General features: G+C 34.1%; 1 protein-coding gene across 8 annotated transcripts in view; it reads left to right on the forward strand.

Annotated features, from left to right (window-relative positions):
• The window catches only part of OSBPL8 (oxysterol binding protein like 8), a 134,303-nt gene that overhangs the window by 19,474 nt on the left and 93,041 nt on the right, over positions 1-21,788 (forward strand). For 7 of the 8 annotated variants that reach the window (XM_010958846.3, XM_010958847.3, XM_045519442.2 and 4 more), the window contains one exon: positions 19,217-19,325. In XM_010958846.3, the coding sequence (XP_010957148.2) occupies positions 19,284-19,325 (42 nt within the window). In that variant the 5' untranslated portion in view covers positions 19,217-19,283. Of the gene's footprint in view, positions 1-19,216; positions 19,326-21,788 lie in introns of those variants that run through there. The other variant, XM_045519447.2, reaches the window with a different exon arrangement.

Below are 21,788 nucleotides of genomic sequence, written 5' to 3' on the forward strand. Positions count from 1 at the left end.
TAGAGCATTTTCATCAGTCCTCCAAATCCCTTCTGCCCTTTCCCACTTAATGTCTCTTGTTCCCCACTCTCTCCCAGGTAATAGCTGGTCTGCATTCTGTCCACTATGGATTGTTTTTGTTTGTTCTAGAATTTCACAAATGGAAGAACAGAATACATGCTTTTGTCTGACTTTTTTTGCTCAGTATGCTTTTGAGATTGCTTTATTGCTAGATAGTATTCGATTATATAGAATAAATATACCACACTTTGTTTAGCCATTCACCTGTTGATAGATAATTTGACTTGTTTCTAGATTTTGGCTGATGAGAATAAAGCTACTCTGAAAAATCCATGTACAAATCTTTCAGTGGACATGTTTCCCTTTTCTCTGTGTAACTGTCTAGAAGTGGCTGTACTCTTTTGTATTCCCACTAACAATGTATGAGAGCTCCAGTTGCTCCCCATCCTCATCAACATTTATATTGTCAGTTTAACATTTTTTAGTCATTCTAGTGGTTATATAGTAATGTCTCTTGTTTTTTTGTCTGTATTTCACTGATGACCAGTGGTATTGAACACCTTTTCATGGGCTTAGTGATCATTTGTATCTTTTTTTGGTAAATATTAAAAATCTTTTGTCTTTAAAAACTGTATTTTCTTCTTATTGACTTTTAAAAGTTCTTTATATAATCAGGATCCTAGTTCGTCAGATAGATGTATTATGCATATTTTCTCCCAGTCTGTGGCTTGCCATTTCATTTCCTTAACTGTTATTGAAGACAAGAAGCTTTTAATTTTTATCAAATTTAGCATATCAATTTTTTCTTTCATTGTTTGTGTTTTCACACAACTCCTAAAAAATTTTTGCCTACTCCAAAGCTGTGAAGATTTTCTCTCATGTTTTATTCTATAAGTTTTATAGTGTTGGCTTTTTATTTAGGTCTGTGATTCATTTTGAGTTAATTTTTGTGTTTGGTTTAAGAGCCAAGGTTTTATATTTTAATTAATACTTAGTTTTATTGAAAATGTTTCCCTTTCCTGTTGGATTTCCCTTGGCACTTTTGTTAAAAATTAATTGACCATGTTTGTGTGGTCCATTTCTGGACTTCCTGCTCTATTCCATTGATATATATGTGGTACACCAATACCGTACTCTTATACTTTATTTTTATAATTTTTGGAGATAGTGTAAATCTCCCAACCCAACATCATTTTGGAAATAGAAAAAAAATCTTCGCATAATTTACTCCCTTGCCCTCACTGCTGTTTGTGTATATGTTGTTAATTTTTGTTTTTCATTTGATTTTGTTAGTTTCAAATATGTTGCCACCAACAGAGGCTTTGTGCTTAGTATTTTCCAAGGCAGACATTGTTTGTATTAAGGAAGATGCTAACTACTTTCGGCTAACTGGAAGGAATTAACAACTGGGGTGCTTCCTTTGTCTCACTATTATTGATAGTAAGCAGCTCTACATTCCATTGGTGCCTCTATATGGTTTTTGACAAGGTCAGTAAATTGGGGCTGTAGCCCCAGAAGTGTGTACCAGAAGCCACGTATGGGTTTAAATACCAGATCTGACACTTGACAGGAAATGAAATTGTAACACTTTTCAATTACTTTAAGACTTTGTATTTCTTTTCCTTCTCCTGTCTCTTTTTAACAGAAGCATTCTAGCCTTGTCTAAAGCAGTCTTTTGTATGAATATATGAAGAACTCTAATGGCAATTGCCAAAACTATAGGGTGTGCTTAATGGGAACATGTTATATTGAGAAAAGTGTTAGATACAGATTGCATTTAGTTCAGTTTCTGACTACATGTAAATTGAAGTAAAAAATCCTGGGTGAATGAATACCATTCTTGATTTCAAGACAGTGCCCAGATGCTTTCATTTTCCTTCTTTTCTTAAGCCACCTCTCCTTACTTAAGAGTAAAAATAATAGGAGAAATGGTAAATGTAACACATATTCAATTACATATTGATTTTTGTCAAATCAGTAATACATGTTTCTACAAATGGCCAATAGGCATATGAAAAGATGCTCAATATGTTAATTATCAGAAAAATGCAAATCAAAACTACAATGGTGTATCACCTCACACCATCCAGAATAGCCATCATTAAAAAGTCCACAAACAATAAATGCTGCAGAGGGTGTGGAGAAAAGGGAACTCTCCTACACTGTTGGCAGGAATGTAGTTTGGTGCATCCAGTATGGAAAACAGGATGGAAAGTCCTTAAAAAACTAAAAATAGACTTACTGTATGATCCAGCAGTCCATCTCACTCATGGGCATATATCTGGAGGAAGCTCTAATTTGAAAGGATACATACACCCCAGTGTTCATAGCAGCACTACTTGCAATAGGCAAGACATGTCCATCGACAGATGACTGGATAGAGAAGTTGTGATATGTATATACAATGAAATACTACTCAGCCATAAAATAGAATAAAATAATGCCATTTGCAGCAACATAGATGGACCTGGATATCATCATACTAAGTGAAGTAAGCCAGAAAGAGGAAGAAAAATACCATATGATATCACATATATAGAATCCAAAAAAAATGACACAAATGAACTTATTCACAAAACAGAAACAGTACAGACATAGAAAAGAAGCTTATGGTTATCAGGAGGAAAAGGGGATGGGAAGGGATAAATTGGGAGTCTGAGATTTGCAGTTACTTACTACTATATATAAAATAGATGAACAACAAATTTCTTCTGTATAGAACAGGGAACTGTATTCAATATCTTATACTAAGCTATAATGAAAAAGAATATGAAAAGGAATATATGTATATACATGTATGACTGGAATATTATGCTGTACACCAGAAATTGCCACAACGTTGTAAACTGACTATACTTCAACTTAAAAGAGAAGAAAAAAAAAATACATGTTTCATGTGTATATTTGGTTCTTCCAATTATATTGTATGCTTTCCTGGACAGGGATTTTATCTTCTGCTTATTTTGTATCCATTTCTTCACTTCTCGCTTACCAGAAATGTTGATGGATCTTGATTATGCGTTTTAATTCTAGTGAATAATGTTCTAGGCCATGGTAGAAACAAATGTGAATTTTTTCTTCCTACTGAAATCACATTTCTCCTCTGAAAGACATTTCTTAGCTTTGCTCTTAACACAACTTAAAATTTTAGAAACCAGGTAGGTGATGAAGTAGAGGTAGGTTAATAGCTTCCCCTTTTTCAGTTATTGGTATAGATTGACTGTGGTCCAGGGCCTTAGATGGGTTTGTCATCAGTTTGTGTCCCTTCCTGTACTTGTCCATAAAGACTGCAGTAGATTACAAGATCAGTTGGACAAGTGTCAGTCAGCTGCTTGAGTAGATATTTTTAGGTATGTTTCTCCTCTTAGTACTAATCATGCAGTTGACCACAAATCTTTCATTTCATAGTGGGTGAAAGATATGAAGCGGGAGCTCCAGAGGAAGCACCTTGGATAGTAAGAGCCAAACTAAAATTGAGGTAGAGATCACATTTCTGATTAAACACAATTTTTTCTCCTTATGATTCTGATAAAAACCTGAGCTTGCATGATGTTTGTATGATAGATCTTATTTAATGAAGTTAAAGCACCTAGTCAGAAACATAAGGGTGAATATTACACTGTTGTGTTTTCTATGGTAGTTTTCTGGTGTCTTATGTTCTAGGTCTGACATTGATTTCACTTTTATAAATTCATTTAAAATATTTTGAAGTTAACTTTCATTTTGTTTCATTATTCAAATGTCACATATTTTGGTTATAAGTGGCTGAAATAGTATCTGTGTCCACTTAGGGTTCTAACTTAAATCATTGGAATGATAAGCTTATACTATTGAATTAAAGCTGAAAAACTAAGTTTTAGAAAAAACAGACACTTGAGCAGCTCCAGAGATCTAGAGAGCAGGAAGCGTTGGATAGTCTTTATAGAGACTCCGTTAGGATAGACAGTTCTTTAATTGATTTTCCATTCATGTGATCACTGTTTATGATTCACATTTTTCAGCGAGTGAGACAGATAGGGACTGATTGGCTTGGCTTGGATTTATTGCCTGCTTTTTGTTGGGAAAGGGTGGGGCACCAATTACATACTTTGAAAGAGGATGTTTTCCTCAAAGGAAGATCAAGATGCGTTTGTCTCAGGAAGGGGAAGTGGTTGTGGACAGGTTAAAAAAAACCCTCTAATATTGTTACAGTTTCTAGGTTGGTATAGTATTTCTTTAATCCTTTCATGCAGTATTAACTATTTCTTGGCTGACCTTGGGTTTGGACCTTTCACCCTTCATAGATTGCCTTGATCATATAATAGCTTTTATTAAATGCCCATGAAGACTTGTCTGCTTTATACTTCAGTTGCTTTTCTTCTGTGTTTAATTCATACTCTTATTTGAATAAGTGACTCAAGCTGTTGAGTCAGTTAATTTTAAGAAATTTTTGTGTTTCCTTTATTCATTTAATGGATTCTTTTTTGTGCTAGCTGTATGTCAGGTACTATCCAAGATGCCAAGGTTTCAAAAATAAGAGCTAACATGCTCCCCCCTACCCCCAGGCTTTATTGAGATATGATTGGCATATAATATTGGGTAAGTTTAAGGTGCACAATGTGATGATTTGGTACATTTATATATTATGAAATATTTACCACAGAAAGATTAGTTAACATATCCCTTACCTCATATAACATTTTGTTGTTGTTGTTGTTGTTATAGTTAAGAATGTTAAAGCTCTACCGTCATAGCAACTTTCAAATATACAATATGGTGTCGTTAATTGTAGTCACCATGCTGTACATTACATCCCCACAACTTATTCATCTTATACCTGGAGTTGTACCCTTTCACTAACATCTTCCCATTTCTCCTACCCCCTCAGCCCCTGGCAGCCGCCATTCTACTTTCTTTCTATGAGTTCATTGTTTGTAGATTCCACATATAAGTGAGACATGCAGGATTTGTCTTTTCTTGTCTGACTTACTTTGCTTAGACCTCAAGGTCCATCCATGTTGTTGCAAATTGGAGGATTTCCTTCTTGTTTATGGGCAGAATAATATTCCATTGTACATATATCACACTTTCTTTAACCGTTTGTCTGCTGAGGGACTTTTAGGTGTTTCTATGTCTTAGCTATTGTGAATAATACCACAAATGAATGTGGGAGTGCAGACATCTCTTCAAGATCATGATTTCATCTTCTTCACGCAGAAGTGGAATTGCTGGATCATTTGGTCGCTCTGTTTTAATTTTGGGGAAGCCTTCATTTTTTTTTTCCATTTCTGCTTTCACCAACAGTTCACCGGAGTTCCCTTTTGTCCATATCCTTGTCAGCGTTCCTTATCTCTTGTCTTTTTGGTTATAGTCATTCTAACTGGTGTGAGATGATATCTCATTGTGGTTTTGATTTGCATGTCCCTGATGATTAGTGATGTTGAGCACCTTTTCATGTACCTGTTGACCATCTGTATATCTTATTGGGGAAATCAAGTCCTCTGCTCATTTTAAATCAGACTGTTTCTCTGCCATTGAGTTGTATGAGTTCCTTATGTATTTTGGATATTAACCCCTTATCAGACATACAGTTTGCAAATATTTTTTCCCATTCTGTAGGTTGCCTTTTAACATGTTTCTATTTCAGTGCAGAATCTTTTGAGTTTTACATAGTCCCACTTGTTTGTTTCTGCTTTTGTCTCTTATGCTTTTGGTGTCATATCAAAAAAAAAATCATTGGCAAGACTGATGTCAAGGAGCTTTTTCCTTTTATTTTCTTATAAAAGTTTTATAGTTTCAAGTCTTATGTTTTTCAGGATTTGTGTGAAGATTAGTCATGATATATGGAAGCATGCAGAAAATTCCCTGACCTATTTGTTGTATTTAATAAATGATTGTATGTATAACTCTTATTTGGTTTTCCAGATTAAATTTGTAGTTGTACCATCAGTAGTTATAGAATGCTAAAAGACCAACAGAGTTGAACCTATCAACTCCTAACAAATATTTATAGTCCTTTACAGATTGCTTAAATTAATCTGTGCTACTTTATCCAGTAACATTTTTGCCTGGTTTTGTATTGCTTTCATAGCCAGTTTTTAACTTGGGTCCATGGTTTGGTGTTTATGGACATGTTCATTCTTCTATAACTTATTTATCTCCAGTTTTATTTATCTTGAGAACAGTCTATTAACAACATTAAAGGGTATATTTACCTCAGAGGCCATTTTATTCTCTTTTCACTCAGTCTTTTGTTGTTTACATATATGCTTCAAATGGTTGTAATTCACCATAGTACCTAAATATTGTATTTTGTATTCTAAAAGAAGTTAGTATATCATAGTTTCTATTCCACATTACTTTAGAGTCATCATAACCTTTTTTAATGGAGTCCTGCTTTTCTGTTGAGAAGACTTCCTGTATTCATAACTATTCTTCTGTTTTTGAGTTGAATGAAGAGGTATACTATATTGGCCTTAAAATATGCTACTTTGAATTTTCTTTTTCTTTGAGGTAAGTGGGTGGGGAATCAGCTTTTTATAAAGTACATGTTGTTCAAATGCCCTGAATTTTCCTCTTGACTCTATGGATAGCCACTCCATTCTCTATGACCTCTGCCCTTATTCTTTCATCAACTTTAGATTGGGGAAGGAAGGGATACTTCAGAAATTTCGGAGGAAGAACAAAACAGTAAACTCTCTCCCACTCCTTAAATTTTTCTTCCTCTAGGGAAAAGGAAAAATAAGTTTACGGTTAATTTTTGAGCAGATAATACATATTGACACAGTGGAAATGATAGAATTTCTTAGTGGAAACTCAAGATAGGAACCTGTTATTATTGTAACTATTATTGGCCTATGACCTTGTTCATGTACCTTAACCATATCACATTTTTTCAGGTGTTATAGTTTGATTTTATTTAGGCATTCTTTTCTCTTTTAAAACTTTAAGAGTTCTAGAATTACATAATTTATGAGCATTCCTTAAGAAGCAGTAAACTTATAGGTCAGTTACTTAAAAGATATGACCTATTATTAGGAAAGGCAGGGTTATTTGCTCACAAATAAGACACGAAATCATCAGGCTTAAGTGATTCAGTGTGAATAACTAGTGCATGATGGGGAGGGATCACAATGCCACCATGATGGATTTATGTCTAAACAGAACCAGACAAATTCATCTTCCAGGAAAGCTGGTATATCTTAAATATGATCTCTAATTAATTATGGTATTTCTAAATGGGAAAACCATACATCACTTTTCCCCCTAAATTAAAAAAAAATTGGTAAAATACTCATAATATAAAATGTACTATCTTAACCATTTTCGGGTTTAGTTAAGTACATCCATATTGTGCAACTGTCACCACTATGTATCTCCAGGATTCTCTTCTTGCAAAAATGAAATTCTGTACTCATTAAACAATAACTCCCTATTTCCAATTCCCCCAGCTTGTGGCAACCACCGTTCTACTTTGTCTCTTTGATTTTTGACTTCTCGAGACACCTCATAGAAGTGAAATCACACAGTTTTGGGTGGGGCAGTTTGTTTGACAACTGGCTTTTTTCATTTAGCATAATGTCCTCAAGGTTCACATGTGTCATAAATTTCTTCCTTTTTAAAACTGAATAATATTCCATTGTATGTCCATTCATATATCAATGGACACTACCATGTTTTAGCTGTTGTAAATAATGCTGCTGTGAATATGGGTGTGCAGGTATCTTTCCAAGGCCCTACTTTCAGTTATTTTGGGTATATACCCAGAAGTGGAATTGCAAGATCATGTGGTAATTCTGTTTTAATTTTTTGATGATCCACCCTACTGTTTTCCATAGTGTTTGTGTTGCATTCCCACCAACAGTGCACAAAGGTTCCAGTTTCTCCGTGTTTGATACACACCACTTTTTAATGCACTTGTTTCAGTAGGCAGAGATACTAGTCTTGTTATTTACACTCCTTTACAGTCATAACATGTTTGCATAATTAGGAGTTGAGTTTTGGCTCCTGTGAAAACGCAAGGTGTGTGTTATGAAAAGTTGAGGATATTATCATTCACACGATGTTAAGTGCTGAGTTAGTGGGTGTAAGAAAGATTTTGACCTTGTTGTTGGATTCTTAGAGTATAAGAAATGCTTTTAAGAAGAAAATGGCAGTTAAGTAAGGTGACAGAAAGAAATATTTTGCTCCAACACAAAGAAATATTTCTATCCACCACAGTCTTTTGGAGAGCTTTCTTGTCCTAGAACAGAGCAACATCAAAATTTTACCTGCTTTCATTGCTTCTCTTCCACTTTACATTATAATGACTAGGAGAAGCAGCTACTGAATGAACCTTGGTTCACCAATAGTTTATTTTCATTTCTTAAAAAGGCATAATTAAATAGCATGTTTAAGTATGGTTTTTAAAATCCAAAATACACAAACTTGAATGAAATATACTATTCTTACACTGACTTAATTTTTTTCTTCCATCCTCTCATACCTCCTCCTCAGTCATCTCATTATCACTGATGTTATATATCAGCTATGCAATATGTAGTGCTAATAGAAATATTGAAAAATATATGACTGGTCTCCTGCCTTAGGGCTTATGCATGTTCTCTTCTTGGATTGTGTTTCTTGCCTTTCTTTATTTAGCGAACTACTACTCATCCTTTAGGTCTCAATTTAAAGCATCATTTCCCATGAGAAGCTTCCCATGACCTCATGAGGTGATGGACCATGTGTGTTTTGTGAACTTTGATTCTCCAGAAGGTAGCATAATGCCTGATACATATCAGGCACTCATTAATTTGTGTAAATTGGTTGTCATCATGATCTAAATGGGGAAGGCAGGTGGGTAAACAAATATTTAAAAATACAGTGTGATCAGTTCTGTAGTAGAAACATTTTGCATAGAGGAGGAAACAACTCTTCACGGAAGGAGAAATGAAGTCTATTTGTTGTAATCTGTTCCTTTTTAGAACTAGTGTGATATGAGAATGTATTTTTCCAGTTCATTCATTCATTTAAGACCATTTGGTTTATCTGTTTATGCCAGGAAGTTCATAACAAAGATTTTCCAAACAAATTTTCCATATTTTGGGTCTTGCAGCCTTTTGTTCAAAGTTGTTGTCGCTGAGATGTTTTATAGGATGGTGTGTGGGAGGTAGGGGAGGGGGAAACTGTGATTCTTGTTTCTGGTGGTTTTTATTAAACTAATAAGCTCCTTGTATATCATTTTGATTGTTTCAGTTCTTGAAGCCAAATATTTGAAATTTAGCATTGTCATCTATCTTAGCAAATATGACCTGTTTGTACTGTATATACAATGATAAAAGATACTAATTACCATTTTTAAAACAATTGGTGTACCAGGTGATAGAAAAATATAAATGAATGAATACATTAATAAATAGATAATATTTCTTTGTTGGAAAGTTTTTATTATGGATTCAATAGGACTATTTTGATTTTCTGTTTCTTCTTGCAGAAGTTTCAGTAAGTTGAACTTTTCTAAGAATTTGTCCATATAAATTTTCAAATTTGTTGGTATAGAGGTATTTATAATTTCCTTTTAGGATTTTTTCAATGTTTGGAGGATTTATTGTGATGTCTTTTATCAGTGATAATATTGGCTACTTCTGCGTTTTTTTTTTTCCTTTGTGTAGTCTTATCTAGCATTCATTAATTTTATTCTTTCCAAAGAATTTTTAACTGTTGATTTTCTTTTTTGTATTTTAGTTTTCCCTGTCATTTATTTCTGCTCTTTTTTCTTTTCTTTACTTTCTTAGGTTTAATTTGCTCCTCTTTCACATTTTTTTGAAAGAGATGATTAGTTCTTTAGTTTTCAAACTTTTATAGCTGTAACTTTTCTCCGTATATCTCAAGTTTTGATAAATAGTGTTTTTATTATCATTTAGTTAAAAATTTAATTTTCCTTCTTGCTTCCTAATTGCCACTGTGATTACTTCTTTAATTCATCGGTTGTTTAGAGGTGTATTTCTAAATTTCAAAATACATAGAGATTTTCTAGTTATCTTTTTGTTGGTGATTTCTAGCTTAATTGCATTGTGGTCAGAGATCAGTCTGTATGTTTTCAGCCTTTTGTAAGTTATTTGAGACTTGCTTTTTAGCCCAGCATATACTCGAATTTGGAAATATGTATATTTGAAAAGAATACATTACAGTTGTTGTGTGCAGTGAAATTTATAGGTGAGTTATTCAAGTTTTTAAATCCATTGTTCAAAGCTTCTATATTCCTTGATTTGATTTGATTTTTTCAGTACTTAAGTTGTCCCTTCTTTGGCTCTTGGTAGCCCCTTCAAGTTGGCTCCTGAGTCTTTATTATATTACTCTAATAGTTTTTGATAGCTTTTTTGCTCTCTGGAATACAAGATCTAGGCTTATCTTGCATATTTGTTGTCTTAGATTTGGAATATGCCATTTCTTCAAGAAGCCCTGGTGTCTTAATGAGAAATGTTATTTAGAGATCACAGACTGGGTGCTGGGGTCTAATTGCTGCTGGGTTGGTTATTGTTTCTATGGGCTAGTTTGCTATTTCTTTTAAAACACATGGAGCTACATAGTTTACTTTGGAATGATTTTTTTTCTTCTCTTAAGGTTTTAAAAGTATGAAGGCATAGTAAAACCTTACTTAGTGCAGCTGTCTGTAGGTTGGCTTGATGATCTTTAAGGAAACTTTTATAACTTCAAGTGAATTATGTTCTATTCAGTAATAAATAATTTCCTCTCTGTTTCCAACTCTGCAAAATGTCCAGTGTTTTATATATATGATAGAATCTTGCTGTAACCAAAGTTTATTTTCAAACTTGGAAATTACTTTTCTAATCCATTCCTTTTCCACATGCATTTTTTTAAAAAAATCATAATCTGTATAGTAATTTGATATTACTTTAGTTCTTTCTTACTTTTTTTTTGTAGGATTATATATCCATTGGAAGATAATGTAAACTAGTTTTGTTTGTGATTTACTCTAAAAAGCAAAAAACGAATCTAAAAAAGTATAAACCTAAATTTACAATAGACTGCATAAGAAAGCCCTTTAGATTATAAATATTTATGAAAGATTCTGTATTAATTAATAGTTAGGTTTATTTATATATTTTATTTCTGGTAGTTAATTTTTTTTTTAATGTAAAGGGACTTTGCAAGGGTTTTGTGGGGGATATTCTAAGTCTACCACCTCCAGAAGTCTGGGTTTAATATCCTTATGTGATGCTGAAGATAATATCATGCAATCCCTTTGTCATAAGGCTCATTATGTAGTAGCATACTAGTCAGTAATTTTGCTTTCTTTCAGCTAGGACAGGAATGATGTTTTATTTTCCATGTGTCCAAAATCTAGAACAGTGCCTCCTATGTGACAGGAGGTAAATAAATATTTGATGAATGTGTTTTGAGCCCTACAAATGACATATAACTGATGGTGAAGTAACAGTAGATATTAGGGGTTGATAAACCATAAATTTTATAAATTACATTTATATTAGTGGTTAGTTCAGAGATAATGAGAAATGGGATCTGTTTTGTAACTTGACAGAAATTTGGTAGTAATGATTTCCTGATTTTCACTGCACTTAGACTAACACTGTGGTTTTCCTCTGGGCAAAGTGCTTACAGTATCATTTTGGCTGGACTCTGTGTATTCAGACACCAGTCACAAGTCCATGTTGTTACCTGTACTTCTGACTGACTGGCTGTAAATCAGAGGTTCCCAGGACCCCATCCTTGGGTTTGATTAATTTGCTAGAATGGCTCACAGAACTCTGTTTATCACTAGATTAGTGATATTTTATGGATATTAAAGGATACGAATCCCAGCTGGATGAAGAGATACATAGGGCAAAGTCCTTGACAAAGGAGATTTTTCTGTCCTTGTGGAGTTTGGGGCTCAGCATGATGGCATTGGCAAGAGGCTGGTTCCCAGATGTGGAAACTTGCTGGGAAAAAAGGGAACCCTAAAGCTGCCCTTTTGGGTTTTTTTGGAGGCTTTATTACATAGTCATGATTGGGTAAATCTTTGGCCAATGGTGACTGATTCAACTTCAAGCCCCTCTCTCCTCTCTGGAAATCAGGGGTAGAACTGAAAGTTCCAAACTTGTCATCATTTGGTTCTGGCAGCTAGTCCCTACACTTGTGCGGGATCCAAAAGTTACCTTCCCTGAAGAGTTTTCAGGAACTGAGAACAAGATACCAAGTATCATCCCATTAAAATTTGAAGGGTTTTGGGAGCTGTTGAGCCAGGAATTGTGGATGAAGACCAAATACACCTGAAATATATACGTTTGGTCACCTGAAAGACCAAATTTACATATTTCTTATAAATCACAGTATCACCGCTGTCTGCATATATGTCTATATATGTACAAAATAGCACATCTAGTTGAAGTACTTAATGAATTTGCCAAATCAGAGATGTAAAAAATATTTGGACACCTTTCTAGTTATAATTTAAGTAATTTATTGGGCTTTAATGTATTGTCAAGCAGTCCTTAGATAAATGCAAACTAGATTATAATAATGTTGTAAAATAGACACATACAGGCACAATGTGTTTATGAAGTAAGGTACTTTTAATGAGGGTTTTTTTGGGGAGAGAACAGTGCTTGGGAGTACCTACATATCTACATACTTCAGAGAAATCTTGGTAAGGGAGGTCTAGATTTTTTTTTCCTCTCTTTCACCTTTATATCCTTAAGTAATTTGCTATGCCTTTCCCTCTTCTAGGAGCTGGTCTGACTACTTTAGCCTGTTTCTTCTGTCTCCCTGATCACATGTCTTCCTCATCCACCTCCTAGTGGGATAATTTGCCCTGCACATAACTATATGTCTTTCCCATGGCCCATTCCAGCTTTTTGCTTGCTTCCCAGTCTTCTGTTACCATCATCATCATCATCATTGTTGTTATTATTTTTAGAAGGAAAAAATTTCAATCATAGGTGCCAAAATATTAATATGCTTTATGATAGATACATACTACGCTATTTTACAATAATTTTGATGAAAGCCATTTGGATAGACAGACTGCTTTAATAAAGCAGTGTGTATATGTGTATGTGTATATGTATGTATTTTTCCCCCCAAAGTTCTTATGAGTAGGATGTTGGTGCTAGCTTGTTTTTTGGAACCTGTCACATTTGTATTATTAATTTCTCATTATATTAGGCTTTCCTCTAGGGTTTAATATAGTGTAAATACTGTAGATTAGTTCAGACTAGCTAGACCAAATTACTCTTATTTGCAATCTGATTTTTTAATCAAATTGGCAGCAAGTAAGTTTACAATTATTGCATTTAATCCTAGTTTCCAGTAATAAGAATGTAGTATTATTCTTTAGAACTATGGTGTGTTCATTGGTAGGTATTTGTGCTTTTGAGAATCCTTGTTTTTGTAACTTATGCATTTAACAAAACAAAACAAAAAACTTCTGGGGTAGCCTGTGAAATAGGAAGCCACCAACTAATCATACACAACTTGTAACTGCCTTCAGATAAGGCCGCCATCATTCAATACAGCATCATGAGGTTGTTATGATTAAATGACATGTGTTAAAGCTATTAACCTTGCTTGGTAGATGCTCCTTTCTTCCCTCTCTGACTGAAATTCAAGCCCCAAGTAGGGAAGATTTTCTTAAAAATTCTTTCTCTAGGAACTTTGTTAATTTAAGTGTAGACCAGGAGGCATCAACTAGTTCCCCCAAACAATGTCTAGAGTGCTGATAACAAAAGGAACAAAAGAGGGAACATAGTCTTCTTTCAACTTTGAATTCAGCTAGTAATTATGTTTAAATTAGGATGCAGGCCCAGCCTTAGCTTGGCAATTTGGAGAAAGGAGTCTTCAGGATTGTGATGCACTGTACTCTTTTATAAAAAGCTATTAGACATTCTCTTTGGTTATAGAAGCAACACATATTCTTTTCAAAAAGTTAAATAGGAGACTGCCTTTCTTCTCTTCAGGCCTCCTCCCTAGGGCCTAATACCATTAAGTGTGTGTTTAATTACTGTTTTAACTTTAAAAAATATACTTTTCTATTCCCAGATTTATTATCATTTAATCGTCTTTTGCTTTAAACTCCAAAAGACAGGGAAATTAGTATGCTTATACTTGGAACTTCCAGTCAGTCACTCTCTCCCTCTAGGATTTTTTGTTACATTTTTAGTTCCAGGCTTTGGCTTCAAAGAAGATACTAGAAACTTGTTTCTTGACATATTAGTAGTGTCTTATCTTAACTCCTTATTTTCAACAGTGAGGAATTTAGGGCACTTATCTTTCTTTTCCTGCTTCCTTTTAAAAATTAAAAAATTTTATTGGAGTATAGGTGATTTACAATATTATATTAGTTTCAGGTGTACAGCATAGTGATTCAGTATTTCTACAAATTATACTCCACTATAGGTTATTACAAAATAATGGCTATAATTCTCCATGTGATACAGTATATCCTTCTTGTGTATCAATTTTATACATAGTACTTTGTATCTGTTAATCCTATACCCCTGATTTGTCCCTCCTCCCTTCACTCTCTCCTTTGGTAGCCATGAGTTGTTTTTTATATCTGTGAGTCTGTTTCTGTTTTGCATAAACATTCATTTGTATTATTTTTTAGATTCCACCTATAAGGATACCATACAGTATTTGTCTTTGTCTTTCTGACTGATTTCAATAAGCATAATGTTCTCTAGGTCCATCCACATTGCTGCAAATGGCAGGATTTTATCCTTTTTGTGGCTGAGTAGTATTCTATTGTATATATATGCCACACCTTCTTAATCCAGTTATCTATTGATGGACACTTGGTTTGCTTCCATATCTTGGCTATTGTAAGTAGTGCTGCTGTGAACATTGGGGTACATGTATCTCTTCAAATTAGTGTTTTCCTTTTTCCCAAGTGTACACCCAGGGGTGGAATTGCTGGATCATATGATAGTTCTATTTTTAGTTTTTTGAAGACTGTTCTCTTTTAAAAATTAATCATGTTATGATTTGATTTTTACTCTGTGTTTGTATTTTTTGTTTTTTTATTTGTTTATTTTCATATTCCAGTGTGATTTATTCCAGAAATGCAATACCAACATAGGGAACTGGCAGGGGAACATTTGGTGATTACTGTAAAACCTCATGTCTGTCAAAGTCCACACGTCTGTTGATTGCATTCAGAAGAATGGCCTTTTTCTGTATCTCTTCTGCCTTCCAAATACTGTGCAAATGCATTGCAGTGGCTGAATGTAAATCACATACAGAATCCCAGGGGCAAAAGATGTTTGCAAAATAAAATTTTCATACTCCTAGCTTCTGTGACACAGAGGAGAGCACAGAAGGTGATGGCTATGAATGATAAGATAAATACATCTGTCTCTATATTTATTTGGGTAAGATATGAATACACACATACATATTGTATTAATCAAGGTTCTCCAGAGAAACAGAACCAATAGGGTATATGCATATACAGAGAGAGAGGAGAAGAAAAAGAGGGATTTATTTTAAGAAATTGACTCATGTGATTGTGTGGGCTGGCAAGCCTGGAATTTGCAGGACAGGCTGACAAGCTGGAAACCTAGAGAAGAGTGATACTGAAGTCTTGAGTCCAAAGGCAGTCTAGAGGCAGAATTCCTTCTTTGGAGGACTTCAGTCTTTTTCTCTTAAGGCTTTCATCTGATTGTTGAAGCTCATTTACTTTGTGGATGATAATCTGCTTTAGTCAAATTCTTTTGATTTACACATTAATAACATCTGAAAAATACCTTCACAGCAACATCTAGACTGATGTGTTTGTCCAAACAACTGAGTACCATAGCTTGGCTAAGTTGACATACAAAGTTAACCATTATAGTCCACCCCTTGTCAAATTGGCACCCTTACACATTTCCTTAACCCTACTATTTTGGGCTGAATTATGTCTCCCCAAAATTCATATTTTATAGTTCTAACCCCCAGTACCTCTGAAAATAACTATGTTTGGAGATAGAGTCTTTAAAGAGATAGTTAAATTCAATTGGGATCATTAAGTTGGGTCCTGATTCAGTATTACTGATGACCTTATAGGAGGAGGAAATTTGGACACAGACATGTATAGAAGGAAGACTGTGTGAAGACAAAAGGAGAAGACAGCCATCTAAAAGCCAGGGAGAGAGGCCTTAGAAGAAACCAGCCCTGCTGACACCTTATCTCAGATGTTTAGCCTCCAGAATTGTGAGAAAATAGATTTCTGTGGTTTAAACCACTAGGTCTGTGATGCTTTCTTATGGCAGCCTTAGCAAACTAGTACAGTATTTAATCTCCAAATAAAGAGAGATTCCACCTAACGTGACACAACTATTCTACATACAATGCACTAACTCTTTCCCCAAAAGGGAATGCAAAGTCTTTGGGCAATGTTCACTCTTCTTGATATCTTATAATTTAAACATTGATGAAAACTTAACAGTGATTAAATACTGTGTTGTAAGGTTAGTATATCTTATGTTATATGACAAGGGAATGAGAGAGGGAAGAAAACAGGTATTTGATAAATACACACACCAACATATTCATAATAAAATTAGGAAGAAGAATCCTCATAACAATCATAGTTCTCATTTCTGTAACTGGTCTTGTAGTGGTAGCTGGTATTTATATATGCCTTCTTCCACTACCTGTTCCATATTCCCTTTGCCCTCAGCAAGCACCTCAGATAGCCATAGTTCTTTACCTAGAGAGGTGACCTAAATCTTTTTTCCATATGTGTTTGGGTCATTAGTAGTACTACACAGGTTGGGTTATTGTAGCTTTCCATTGATTTTAATCACAAGGCATGGTTGACACAACATTGTAAAATGACTAGAACTCAATAAAAAAAATGTTAAAAAAAAAAAAAGGCATGATAGTACTAAGAGATGCCCTTAGGCATCTCCAGTAACCAGACATATATATATTTTACCACCATTGTGGAATAGTAGTCCAATTTACCCTTGGTAATTAGGATCAGTTACCTCAGCCAGTAGAGTAACTCCCTTGTTTCCTACTGATTCAGAGGCATGGAAAGCCCAAAGTGGCCAGGTGGCAGTCTTAACTTCCAGTTCAGTGGAATCATTGTTGTGTCTCTTGATGGAGGCATTTTCCCCTTTGAAACTAAGACCTCTAGACCAGCAGAGCATAAGGTCATGGACAAAGGAAAGAAAAATTTTTGCTAGTGGGTCAATAAAGATAATAGTGATTAATGTCACTCCAATTTCCTTTCTGATTCTTGGACCTGTCGATCTTGGCTGTGCAAGAAACAGCACCATGTATTGGACCTTCAGAATATATACAGCCCTTTGGAGATACTTGCCTCAGCCCTTCAAGGTATTGCCACTTGGTTGGTGCTCTGACTGTGTCTTCAAAAGGCCATTCCACTGTTCTGTCGAGCCAGTTGTTTCAGGATGATAGGAGATATGGTAAGGCCAGTGAATTCTGTGACCATTGGCCCATTGCCGCACTTCTTTCTCCCTTTCTCCCTTTCCTCCTTCCTTCCTTCCTTCCTTTCCTCCTTCCTTCCTTCCTTCCTTTCCCTTTCTTTCTTTCTTTCTTTCTTTCTTTCTTTCTTTCTTTCTTTCTTTCTTTCTTTTCTTTCTCTCTTTCTCTCTTTCTCTCTTTCTTTCTCTCTTTCTTTCTCTCTTTCTTTCTCTCTTTTTTTCTCTCTTTCTTTCTCTCTTTCTTTCTTTCTTCCTTCCTTCCTTCCTTCCTTTCTTTCTTTCTTTCTTTTTCTTTCTCTCTTTCTCTCTTTCTCTCTCTCTTTCTCTTTCTTTCTCTCTTTCTTTCTCTCTTTTTTTCTCTCTTTCTTTCTTTCTTTCTTTCTTTCTTTCTTTCTTTCTTTCTCTCTTTCTCTCTTTCTCTCTTTCTCTCTTTCTCTCTTTCTTTCTTTCTTTCTTTCTTTCTCTCTTTCTTTCTCTCTTTCTCTCTTTCTTTCTCTCTTTCTCTCTTTCATGTGAAATGAGTTCATTGATCAGCAGCAGTGAATAATAGAATAATAGAATGGGTACATAAGGCATTCTGTAAGTTCATGGAGAATAGTTTTGGCAGAAGCGTTTTTTGCAGGTAAGCAAATCTATACATAGAGTGTCTATTTTAGTAAGAATAAAACACTGCCTCTTTCATGATGGAAGAAGTCCAGTGTAATCAACCTGTCACCAGGTAGCTGACTGAGCACCTCAGGTAATAGTGCCATATTGGGGACTCAGTGTTGGTCTCTGCTGCTGGCAGATTTGGCACTCAGCAATGGCAGTAGCCAGGGTGGTCTTGGTGAATGGAGGTCCATATTGCTGAACCTATGCATAACCTCCATCCCTACCACCATGGCTACTTTGTTCATGAGCCCATTGGGCAATGACAGGATTGACTGGGGAGAGAGGTTGACTCATACCCACTGAATGGGTCATCCTTTAGTTTTATTTCAGTGCAGCCTTTTATACTTGCAAAAACAAAAGGCATTTGGAACTCCAAGAAATAACTAGAAGTCTACTGATGTCTTGATTTTGGTTTAGTTAGTCAGCTGTTTTCAGGAAGAATTATTAGAGAGGTTACTAGTACTTTGTTGGATGTGTTTATTTATATATCTTTGTATGTTTGTATAATTGTGGGATAATTCTTAGCCTTGAAATTGCTGGATTAAAGTGTATATGTTTATAAAAAATTTCTTCTGTAGAACACAGGAAACTATATTCAGTATCTTGTGGTAACCTTTAATGAAAAAGAATATAATAATGAATATGTGTATGATTGAGTTACTATGCTGTACATCAGAGATTGACACATTGTAACTGACATACTTCAATTTTTAAAGAGTGTATATGTTTTAAATTGTTCTGGCTTATATTCCTATCACAAAGTATATGAGAACACCTGTTTTCCTACATTCTTGCCAGTGTTGAATATTAGCACACTTTTTAGTTTTTGCCAATGTCATAATGAAAAAAATCTAATTTTATTTCCTTAATTATAAGTAGATGTAAGCATCTTTTCAAATTTTAAGTAGTCTCATATCTTTAACCTTGCTCTTGCTATTCCTCTTCACTTGGAATATTTTCTTTTATCTTTCCTGAACTTTTACCATTCTTCAAAGTCCGTGTCAGAATCTGTTTTATTTTGTTTTTCCATTATTGGATTTCCCTGTAACCTCAGCCTAAAATGATTTCTCCCTCCTTATAAACTTAATGATTTATTTTCCACTTATCACAGTTTTATACCAGAACTGATATATACAATTTTCTTCTAGGATTTCCAGATATACAAGATGGCTAAACATTAATGGAAAGAGAAGCGTAAACCTATCTTCTTTCACTATGGAGGCAAGTTTGGCAGATGGAGAACCTGACCGAACTTTGGTAAGTGGTTCAAATACAACAGTTGTAAAGTGTTTGATGTAAGCCATCATTTTATTTTAAAGATATGTTTAAAACAAATTTTTTAAAAATATTGTAAAATAATACCTTAACTCCTCTGTTGATATAAAAATTACAAATAGTTAAAAGCTTGTTGAAGTATAACCCAGTTTTCTGCTATTTCTGTTCCATCTCCTACCTGCCTTCACTTTACCACCTGCCTTCCCTGCTTTCCCAGTCAAATAGTATAAGACATACTGATATAATAGTTTGTGTTTATGTTTTCCTCAAAAAACTTTTTGTCTTACTGAAATTAACAGGGTGTTAATAGTTGAGGGAATTAAATGCCTGCAAATCTCAAATCATATGCAGCTATGCATAGGTGGACAGAATGAACAGTTAAAATAATTAAGAATTAAGAGCAGTTGCCACATATACTTCTATAAGAGTATAAAGATTTAAATATTACTGCCTTGTGATTATGATTGAATTGTATTCTGAAATTAAAACAAATAGGTAAGGGTAGCAGTTAAGTGTACCTTATCCAATAAGTTAAAAAAAAAAAAGCAAAAATTCACCAGTAGGGTAGATTAAATGATAATTTGTCGCTGTACAAAAGCAAGTAATTTAATTTTCAATCCTCCTGTTCTATTTATAGAGATTCCATTAAATATTGATTTATAGACTATTAGGGATGTTTGGATTACTTAAAGTAATGGTGCCAGTGGGTAACATGTAGTCAGCTGATAACTCTGTGATTTGTGATGTGGTAGATTCTTTGACAAAATTATATTGTTGAAATAATGCGGAGGCCAACTTTTCTGTCTTTCTTATTGCTATGGAGTTGAGAGTCACATATTGCAGTATTTGTAAATTTTAATTTAGTGAATGTCCTTTGTTCAGGCTCCTGTAGGGCCAGTGTAATGATTGATAGCAAAATGCAGTTTTGCTTACTTGTGTTAACTTAGTCTCAACATTTTTTTGAATTTCTGGTTCAAACTTGTTTTAGTTTCTTTAATGGTCAAAAAAAAAAAGTTAAACTTTAAAATGATAACTTGTTAATAGAGAATAAAATGGACATGGAAGTAACTTGGTTTATGAAGAAGGTTATTGTAATGGTGACTAAATGGAAAACTGACGGTAGGTTGTTTTGTTTTCACTTTAATTTCAGAAAAAAAGTTAAGATTAAAATCTTGTCTTGGAACATGGTATTAACCATAAATATTTTCTTATTTAAAGCTAATGGACTTTTTCTTAAGTATTTTTAACTGAAATATTTTTAATCTTAGAGCTAAAATACCGTAATAACAATCGCTGTTTCTAAGTGTATGCTTTGTGCGATTGTCCTCACGACAGCTGTTAAAAGTAGACACTTGTTTATCCTTACTTTTCTAGATAGGGAAATAAGTTCAGGAAGGTTAATTGTCTTCTCTAAAAGCTCACAGTATAAATGGTGGAACTGACGTCTGTCTGTCTCTGAATACTTTGCTACTAACATGTTGACTATGTACCTATTTTTCTGAATAGAATTGCTTATAATTTATTGTTACCTTTTAAAGTAAACTAAGTAGATAGTATTAAATTCTATACCAGAATACCTGCACTATGTTGATAAAGTTTTAATCATTGTTTATTTTAAGTTATATTGATACTGAGAAGTTAGAGCAAGTTATTTAAAAAGTAACGAGAGCAGTTTTCTTCTTGTGGTTCATGAAGTTTCTTCTGTAAAGTATCGTAGCTTGTTTTAGAGACAATAATACCAAGAACTTCAGTGTGAACTACTGAAATATTATTCTACATTTGAAACTAATCTTGAGGTCCACCTTTGAGTTATCTATTTATAAAATATCACCTTTGAACTGCATGGCTTAAGTTAGTTACTGTTTAGATCTAAGAGAAGTGAGTAAGAACATGGGCTCTGTAGACGTTTAGCTGTGCCTTATAATCATCTGAACTCTGTCACTTAGTTACATGACCTGGGTAATTAATTAAATTCTCAGGGTTTCCAATTTTCCTCATCTATTAATAAATAAAGATAATAGTAATATCTACCTCCCAGAGTTGTTCTGAGTTTTGAAGTAATGTATCTGTGAAGTGCCTATTATACAGCTATGAACATTTTAAATATCCAATAAATAAAAGCTACAATCATTATTGGTAATATAACTATTAATATTCAGCCTTCTCTCCAAAAGGATAAATAATTAGGAGGCAGGAAAGGCAATAAAACGCATTGAAAAAAAGCCCTACGTTATTCAGTAATTTTGGCTTTACACTTTCTCTGAATCTCATTTTTGCTACCTAAGGTACTGAGGCAAATATTCTACTTCAATAAAAAATATATAAGTAGGCATATTCATTCTGAGTACTTGACAGGAACAATATGATCTAGTGAAACCAGAGAGTTCTTTGAAAATATAAAGCAGTGTGTCTGTATGAGGTGGCAGTATTTTAAAAAATCTGATT

This window comes from Camelus bactrianus, chromosome 12, assembly GCF_048773025.1.
Source record: "Camelus bactrianus isolate YW-2024 breed Bactrian camel chromosome 12, ASM4877302v1, whole genome shotgun sequence".
Taxonomy (NCBI): Eukaryota; Metazoa; Chordata; class Mammalia; order Artiodactyla; family Camelidae; genus Camelus; species Camelus bactrianus.